This window comes from Pseudophryne corroboree, chromosome 8, assembly GCF_028390025.1.
Source record: "Pseudophryne corroboree isolate aPseCor3 chromosome 8, aPseCor3.hap2, whole genome shotgun sequence".
Lineage (NCBI taxonomy): Eukaryota > Metazoa > Chordata > Amphibia > Anura > Myobatrachidae > Pseudophryne > Pseudophryne corroboree.
Window position 1 is genome coordinate 373,524,441 of NC_086451.1, and position 9,618 is coordinate 373,534,058.

Here is a 9,618-nt window from a genome sequence, read left to right on the forward strand (position 1 = left end):
CAACCTCGTCGACACTGGAGTCAGACTCCATGTCGACATCTGTGTCTGCCATCTGAGGGAGCGGGCGTTTTTGAGCCCCTGATGGCCTTTGAGACGCCTGGGCAGGAGCGGGCTGAGAAGCCGGCTGTCCCACAGCTGTTACGTCATCCACCCTTGCATGTAAGGAGTTGACACTGTCGGTTAATACCTTCCACCTATCCATCCACTCTGGTGTCGGCCCCACAGGGGGCGACATCACATTTATCGGCATCTGCTCCGCCTCCATATAAGCCTCCTCATCAAACATGTCGACACAGCCGTACCGACACACCACACACACACAGGGAATGCTCTGACTGAGGACAGGACCCCACAAAGCCCTTTGGGGAGACAGAGATAGAGTATGCCAGCACACACCAGAGCGCTATATAACACAGGGATTAACACTATAATTGAGTGATTTTTCCCAATAGCCGCTTGTATACACAATATTGCGCCTAAATTTAGTGCCCCCCCTCTCTTTTTAACCCTTTGAGCCTGAAAACTACAGGGGAGAGCCTGGGGAGCTGTCTTCCAGCTGCACTGTGAAGGGAAAATGGCGCCAGTGTGCTGAGGGAGATAGCCCCGACCCTTTTTTCGCGGACTTTTCTCCCGCTTTTTTATGGATTCTGGCAGGGGTATTTATCACATATATAGCCTCTGGGGCTATATATTGTGATTATTTTGCCAGCCAAGGTGTTTTTATTGCTGCTCAGGGCGCCCCTCCCAGCGCCCTGCCCCCATCGGTGACCGGAGTGTGAGGTGTGCATGAGGAGCAATGGCGCACAGCTGCAGTGCTGTGTGCTACCTTGGTGAAGACTGAAGTCTTCTGCCGCCGACTTTCCGGACCATCTTCTTGCTTCTGGCTCTGTAAGGGGGACGGCGGCGCGGCTCCGGGAACGAACACCAAAGACGGGTCCTGCGGTCGATCCCTCTGGAGCTAATGGTGTCCAGTAGCCTAAGAAGCCCAAGCTAGCTGCAAGCAGATAGGTTCGCTTCTTCTCCCCTTAGTCCCTCGTTGTAGTGAGCCTGTTGCCAGCAGGTCTCACTGTAAAATAAAAAACCTAAAATAAACTTTCTTTCTAGGAGCTCAGGAGAGCCCCTAGTGTGCATCCAGCTCGGCCGGGCACAAAAATCTAACTGAGGCTTGGAGGAGGGTCATAGTGGGAGGAGCCAGTGCACACCAGGTAGTCTAAAAGCTTTCTTTTAGTTGTGCCCAGTTTCCTGCGGAGCCGCTATTTCCCTATGGTCCTTACGGAGTTCCCAGCATCCACTAGGACGTCAGAGAAATTGGGTGTGGCATTCACGGGAATGCCACAATCGCGAGTCTTGCCTCGGTTTGCCTGTGAGCGGCTGGCATGCCCCCAGTCCCTCTGTCTCCCATATATAGATGCTGCGCGCAGCGTCTATTTACCGGTGCTGCAATAAATGACATGAGCTTCCCAACTGCCACCCCCCACTGCGGGACACTGCGGCCCACGGTTAGGACAGCGGGACTGTCCCAAAAAAACGGGACTGTCCCATGAAAAATCAGGACAGTTGGGAGGTATGCATAAGTTGAATACTTACTGTATATATTCACCTAGCTGAATAAACCCATTAATGCCAGTCCTAGCCAGTAGATCAGAAACAAAACATTGCCCTTTTAATACTCACATTCAACCTCTTTGAGAAGGAAATCCGTATCTCTGCCCCATGGTGCATACATTCCGACTGTTAATGGAGATACAGCATAATAGAGAGTCATGGCCAGAGAATAGCAATAGATGTCATCCTTGGTCTTCTTCTTTTTGATAACTTAAAGACAAGTGAATGGAATTAACATATTAAAAGGATTGGTGATAGGTGTAACATTTTATTTATAAACAATTATATTATACATTTAATACATAGTAATACATACCCTCCAACATTTTACACATAAAAATCGGTACAAATTAGAAAAGGGGGCATGGTCATGGGTAAAGGAGGCGTGACTATACTTTCAATAGAAGTTTGGAGAACCAAAAATCGGTACACACCATAAAAAAAAGGTACTGTACCTGCTAAAAAGGTACAGTTGGAGGGTATGGTAATATATATTTGGAGGCATATAATTCTTGCCCATTTAAGACTACAGTTATTGTGTGGTTCAGGCCTAAAAGAGGCACTTGAGTTTCAACTGAGGCAGGATCATAATTGGTTTTAGCCTTATGTATAGTAGACACTGCAGAGAACACAAAAAGAATGCTAAAGTCACACTGTCCAAAAGTTATAAATTATATTGTTATCGTGAGGGGGAACATAGTCACAAAATGCATTGGGTGCTAATCCATAGAAGAAGCAATCATTAACCATCCATTTTAAACTATATAATTACATGATTTATTGGAGTAATTTAAAATAAAAAGTTTCTCAGTATACACATACATTAATTTAAATTTTTTTTATAAACTAACACATAACAAATCGATACATAATGTTCCCATAACTTAATGAAAAGCATGATCAGAATGCATCACACAAAAACTTATGTAATTAGAATGCAAATGCCATTATCATGTTAAAAAAAATCCAAAAACATAATATATGATATATATTTCTTGAAGATAACACAGGAAGCAATTATATTCCATACTGCTTTTTGTTCAAATAAGTAGCTACTACATTTTATATATATAGGAACATGATTAGCCACTAGGTCAAATAATAATGTCATATACTGACTATCCATGTGGTAAATATACCGGACCCAGGGCCTGATTAAGGGTTCCAGTCGCCCTAGGCTAATATAGAAGTGGCTGTCCCCCCTCCCCACAAATTGTTTTGCTCATATTTAGCTAAATATCTGTGATTATTTGTCAAAATTTACCACAGATTCAATTATTGTTTGCTGATATAAATTGTATTTCTTCCTACCTCTTTAGGTCTTCACAGCAGGCAGCCGGCAGCATGAGCGATGGTGTTAGCTGCAGGTGCAGTCTGTGTGCTTAGCCTGATCTCCTGAGATGTGGTAATCTCACGAAAGCAAGCTGAGAGTAAGTACCGCACTAGGGCAGCTAACAGCATCGGATTTGCTGTTAACTGCCTGCATACCTTAGCCTGGGTGTTAGTGAGAGACGGAGCCTGCCCCCTTGAAACCAGGGGCGGCACCAATGACAGTTTAGGGCAGATGAACGGCAATGGCAGAAATGAGCAGCACTGCATAGAGGTAAAAAAAACAAAAAACAAACCTAATTAATCTATTGTGCCAGGCACTGACCGGACCCAAATAAAGATGGCAAGGTTACTACTTACAAATACTTCTAAAGGTGAGAATAATCACATTTTGTATTTTATTAATATTTATTCTTTTAATTCATCACCTGCATCATACTTGTGCACTTAACCAAAAAAGACAGAAACCATCCATGATCGCCGTCATGTTGCTGTCCAGAAACCAACTATTTATGATCAATTGAAATCTATGTCAATGTCAGATGGTTTTTGTAGCTCTAAATGTCGTTGGGTTTGATTTTTCAGAAGCAATGTAGGATCAGTGTACTAGCGCGGTCACTGGCCCTGCTACTGTGTGCCATATCCGTCCTTGTCTGGGATGGGCCGGGTTCCTGAAAGATCCTGGCACCGTCCTACGTGGCGAGATACGGATGTGGCACCAGGCAATGCTGGGGACCTGGACTGTGTCTGGTCCACTTCCCACCTGTTCCCATACCCAAGATCGGCAGTGGCCGTGGAGGCGGCAGTGAATCGCCACCACCGCTCCACGTGTGTAATGGAGGCGGACCAGGATTCAGGCCCTGCCAATCACACAGCCGTTTTTTAATCTGGTGCCAACTGTGAGCCAATCGTGGCTCACAGGCTGGCGGACAATATGGAGTGGCGGCTGCAATCCATTCCTGGCTCCCCATGTCATAGCCCCACCCCCTGGCACTGGCTTATATTAGCCAGTGCCGGGTGTGGGAGCTCAGTTCGTCGGCTGGGAAGGAGCAGTGAACAGCTCCTAAAAACTGAAGATAGAAAATGCCGGGGAAGGCGCTGGAAGTTCAGGAAAGGCGGCGACCATTGTAAAAGAGCTGATACAGGCCGCCGCCTGCCGGGTAAAGATTAAAGAGCGGACGCCAATCGGTGAAGATGCCGGAAGCCCTGGAGCGGCGGTGTGCAACGCAAAAGAGCAAGCACCGGCCACCGCTGCCCAGGAAGCCCGGAGGTGGTGGGAGGCACCCAGGGATGTGCGGTGAGGTAAATTTCTCAGGAGGCTCTGGCTAGTACCAGAGCCAGATTTACACAATGAGCCAAAGTGTACATCTGGGCATTATGCAAAGGTGTAGCAGTATAAACTCCTGGAAATTTGGTGGGTTTTGATCAGAGATGTGCGGAAAAGATAAGCAGGTGAGGCAGTGCCATAGACTTTTTACTCCAGAGATTTGACTATAAAAATGATTAGACAAATACAAAGAAGGTATTTTTAACATATTCTTTGTAGTTTTCATATACTTTATATAGTCAAAACTCTAACACAAATGTTAATGACAGGAAAGGCTCTGCCTCTCCCCACCGCACGTCACTGGAGGCACCTAAGAACTGCATATTAGGCGGGCACTAAGCCTGGGATATTAGAGGGCATTAGGCCTAATACAACTGCGCATTAGGTGGGCACTAGGACCGGCAGAGCAGCACGGGTGTTACACCATATAAAGTGGAGCATTAGGCGGGCTCTAGGCCCGGGGGAGCAGTATGGGCGTTTGGCCCGATAGGATGGTATACTAGGTGGGTGCTAGGCCTAGGCAAGGGCACAAGGCACACTGGTATTACATTGTGCGATTGACCACACTGGAAGTTAGTGCTTTGCCGCAGGTTGGATAAGTCAGCGCAATACCGCAGGTGTGGGTAGTCGGCGCTAGGCCATGGTATCTCTTGATCCGGCGCTGGTCTGCAGGCTGGATAAGTTGACAATATGCCGCAGGTCTAGTAAGTCGGCACTAGGCCGTGGTATCTCTTAATCCAGTGCTTGGTTGCAAGTTCGATAAGTCGTGATATGCCGCAGGTCTGGTAAGTCGGCACTAGGCTATGGTATCTCTTGATCCAGCGCTAAGCTGCTAGGCCCCTAGGTTTAGGGTGTACAATCAGGCCCCCATTAAAGGTAGACTGCAGTAAGTTCTTGGTTTTCCCCACAGCCAGGCCCCCATGAAAGGTAGGCTGTTGGAAGTTATGCACTTGTGAGTATCATAAGGTTTGAAATGGTATAATCGCATTATGTCGTAACCTTTGCATAGTTTCTCCCCATTGTATCGCTTAAGCAGCACTATGTCGGTGGGCTGTCTCACTGTGTTCTATTACAGGAGTGAAGGAAGAAAAGAGCCAGTCATCTGGCGGGAGATCGAGGTTATATCCGGTGATAATTTTGTGTTTTGTGCGTCATCCGTGTGTGTATGTTGTCCCTTTCCCCATTTCTCCTTTCGGCGTTTTCGTTCAGGGTCGTCCCTGGTGCTTTGCACCAACATGGGGGCACCCAGTCTGAGGCCACAAGTGACGATGATGACCATTCACTGAGCAGAGGTCATCCCTGCGTAGCGTGTTTTTAATTCTTTCCGTGTTACTCTGGAGGCTCCTGTTCGTGTCCGAGACCGTTCCAGTGCCGTCCAAGTTGCCTCAAGGGACTGAAGGTGCGGACAGGAGGTGTAAGGTAAGTAAGCTTGCTTAGGGCTTCACCCTCATGCCTCTTACAACACTGCACACTAAACTATGATATGTGTGGGCTTCATTAGGTGAACTGTAAAGAACAATGTAAAAAAAAAGTTTAAATTGTGTTTGGGTCCTCCCCTCTATAACTATAACCAGTATGGGAGCAAGGAGGGGAACTAAACTGTGTGGGGTTCTCCCTATTTTCCTTTAACCAACATTGTGCTGATCAGGCGGGTCCTGATGCTATATAGCAGGGGAACACACAGCATGGGGTTTCCACCATAACAGCAACCAGCCCCAAATTGGTCAGCCCAGGCCTTGAATTACTCCTGAACTCAGCCCCTACCAACCACCCCATCCCCACTTAAAAAAAGGGTCCCCCTCCTGAGGGACTCCCAGGTCTGGGTTGATTAGTTTGGGGCTATTCCGCACAGGGATCGGTATGGGATCCTAGCATACGGGATGCCGTCTGTCAGTATACCGACATTGGCATACCGGGCGCCAGAATGCCGGCAGGGGGGCAAGCACATTAAGGCCCCTTGCATGTTTGCTGCGCCCGCCACGCTGCATGCACAGTGGCTTGCTTAGCTTGCCACAGGTTCTATTCTCCCTCTATGGGTGTCGTGGACACCCACATAGGGATAATCACCTACCTTTCTGGCAGCGGAATATTATGGTGTCGGTATTGCAACTACCCTGATCCCGACCGACGGTATTTTAACCGCATACCTCCGCACATATTTGGAGGTGGTGGTGGGCTTGGGGTTACAGTGTAAGTAATAGAAAATAATATTGTTCTTTACAGATGGACTTCAAGTACTAGCAAACCTGCACTGACATGCTGGCAATTGTGGAATATCAAATGCCTGCATTCTCGGACATTAACGGCCCACTGGCACCTGTAATATCCCATGTTTTGTGTTCCCTTGCTCTAGCATCACTCCCTGCTTTTCTCAGTTGATTCAGCACAGTAGCTATAGGAAAATAGGGGAAAGCTGATGCAGTTTTGTCCCCCTTTTTTTCATACTTGTCCAGGCTGAGATGTCCTGGGCTGGTTATAGTTTTAGGTGGGGTACCCCACTCAAGTTTTCCACATTTTTAACCCTTTATTTGTTTTTTACCTTGATCTGCGCAGTGCTTCTCCTTAACATGCCTGCCGTAAGCAGGATTATTTTGGGGACGGGTTTTCATTGGTTTTAAAATGGGCTAGTAATAAATCCTATTCTTGTCTTTGGGCCTGAATCAGAGATGGACACGGTTCACATTGCTGCTAAGTTTTTGGACACAGCATTGATGTAAAGATTTGCTAATGATGCAGGAGGTGTCTGAGGGGAAAAAAATGCCTCCTGCTTGCATTACAGATCCGAGTTGTGCATTGGCCATTGAGTAACCCTGAGGGTACAGCTTTGTAGCGGAGGCCAGAAAGTCTGCGTTGGAAGACGCTGGCCCTGGCCCACCACTGAGCTCAAATCTCCCAGAAAACAGAGGTGACACTTCCCTATTTTCGGAAACAGAGGGCGACACCTCCCCCAAATCACAGCAGCCTGTCAATCAGGAATGCGGCTCAAGGGGGGAAACTGCAGACAGAGCCAGGACTGCAAGTGGCGGTGAGTGGGAAGCCGGGGAGGGAAACCACTGGAGCAGGGTCATACACTGCGGGCACCATCTTTCTGCAATCTCCCTGTCACCCTTGCCTCAGTCACCCACTAGGTCAATGTCACCCCTGCCTCAGTCACCCACTATCTCCCTGTCACCGCTGCCTTGGTCACCCACTCTCTCCCTGCCTCAGTCACCCACTATATCCATGTCACCCTTGCCTCAGTCACCCACTTTCTCCCTGTCAACCTTGCCTCAGCCACCTGTCATCCCTGCTACCCACTATCTCCATGTCACCCTTGCCTCAGTCACCAACTTTCTCCCAGTTAACCTTGCCTCAGCCACCCACTCTCTCCCTGTCACCTCTGCCTCGGTCACCCACTATCTCCCTGTCACGGCTGCCTCGGTCACCCACTATCTCCCTGTCACCCCTGCCTCAGTCACCCCCTCTCTACCTGTCACCCCTGCCTCAGTCACCCACTCTCTCCCTGTCAATCCTGCCTCGATCACTCACTCTCTCCCTGTCACCCCTGCCTCAGTCACCGACTATCTCCATGTCACCCTTGCCTCAGTCAACCACTTTCTCCCTGTCATCCCTGCCACCCACTATCTCCATGTCACCCTTGACTCAGTCACCCACTTTCTCCGTCAACCTTGCCTCAGCCACCCACTCTCTCCCTATCACCTCTGCCTCAGTCACCCACTCTCTCCCTGTCACCCACTCTCTACCTATCACCCCTGCCTCAGTCACCCACTCTCTCCCTGTCACCTCTGCCTCAGTCACCCAATCTCTACCTCTCACCCCTGCCTCAGTCACCCAATCTCTACCTCTCACCCCCGCCTCAGTAACCCTCTCTATCCTTGTCACCCCTACCTCAGTCACTCACTATCTACCTGTCACATAGGGTGGCTTGCGCTGTCCCTATTTTTTATAAATGGTCCCACCCATTCCGTAGTTCCGCCATTGCACCGGTCCGTCAGCCAATCTGAGCTTGCGGACCAGCAGCAGCGGCTCTTGATTAGCTGCCGGACCGTGAGCTTTGAATGGTTGAATGGTTGATGGACCGGCAGCTGATTTCAGGCAGGGGGCCACCTGAGACAGGACTGAGGGGCAGGAGAGGTGCGTGCTGTGCTCTCCTCATACAGAAGCAGCGGCAGCAGCAGGAGAGGCCAGCAGCAGTACTACAGAGCAGCACTGTGGGTGCATGTGTATATGGCACTGTGGGGGCACGTGTATCTGGTACTGTTTGGACACGTGTATCTAAAAGTGTGGGGGCATATTATGTGTATCTGACAATGTGGGGGCATATTATGTCTATCTTGCACTGTAGGGGCATATTATGTGTATCTGTCACTGTGGAGACATGTGTATCTGGCCCTGTGGGGACATGTGTATCTGACAATGTGGGGTCATATTATGTGTATCTGGTACTGTGAGGTCATATTATGTGTATCTGGCACTGTGGGGGCATATTATGTCTATCTTGCACTGTAGGGGCATATTATGTGTATCTGTCACTGTGGAGACATGTGTATCTGGCCCTGTGGGGACATGTGTATCTGACAATGTGGGGTCATATTATGTGTATCTGGTACTGTGAGGTCATATTATGTGTATCTGGCACTGTGGGGGCATATTATGTGTATCTGACAATGTGGGTGCACATTATGTGTATCTGACAATGTGGGTGCACATTATGTGTATCTGACAATGTGGGTGCACATTATGTGTATCTGACACTGTGGGGGCATATTATGTGTATCTGGCACTGTCGGGGCATGTGTATATCTGGCACTGTGGGGCACATGTGTATCTGGCAATGAGGGGCACATCATGTGTATCTGACAATGTGAGGCATATTATGTATATCTGACAATGTGGGGACATATTATGTGTATCTGACAATGTGGGGACATGTGTATTTGGCACTGTGGGGGCACATGTGTATCTGGCACTGTGGGGGGCATATTATGTGTATCTGGCACTGTGGGGACATCTGTGTATCTGGCCCAGTGGGGGCAAATGTGTATCTGACAATGTGGGGGCATATTATGTGTATCTGGCACTGTGGGGGCATATGTATATCTGGCACTGTGGGGGTACATGTGTATCTGACAATGTGGGGCACATCATGTGTATCTGACAATGTGGGGCATATTATGTATATGTGACAATGTGGGGGCATATTATGTGTATCTGACAATGTGGGGACATATGTGTATCTGGCACTGTGGGAGCACATGTGTATCTGACAATGTGGGGGCATATTATGTGTATCTGGCACATTGGGGTCATATAATGTGTATCTCGCAATGTGGGGGCATATTATGTGTATCTGACAC

At 48.4% G+C, this 9,618-nt stretch overlaps 1 protein-coding gene across 1 annotated transcript in view; it reads right to left on the reverse strand.

Annotated features, from left to right (window-relative positions):
• Nucleotides 1–9,618, reverse strand: part of LOC134947822 (NTPase KAP family P-loop domain-containing protein 1-like) — a 237,655-nt gene that overhangs the window by 189,109 nt on the left and 38,928 nt on the right. Inside the window, exon 4 of the mRNA XM_063935690.1 lies at nucleotides 1,675–1,815. Coding sequence (XP_063791760.1) covers nucleotides 1,675–1,815 — 141 coding nt within the window. The remainder of the gene's footprint in view (nucleotides 1–1,674; nucleotides 1,816–9,618) is intronic.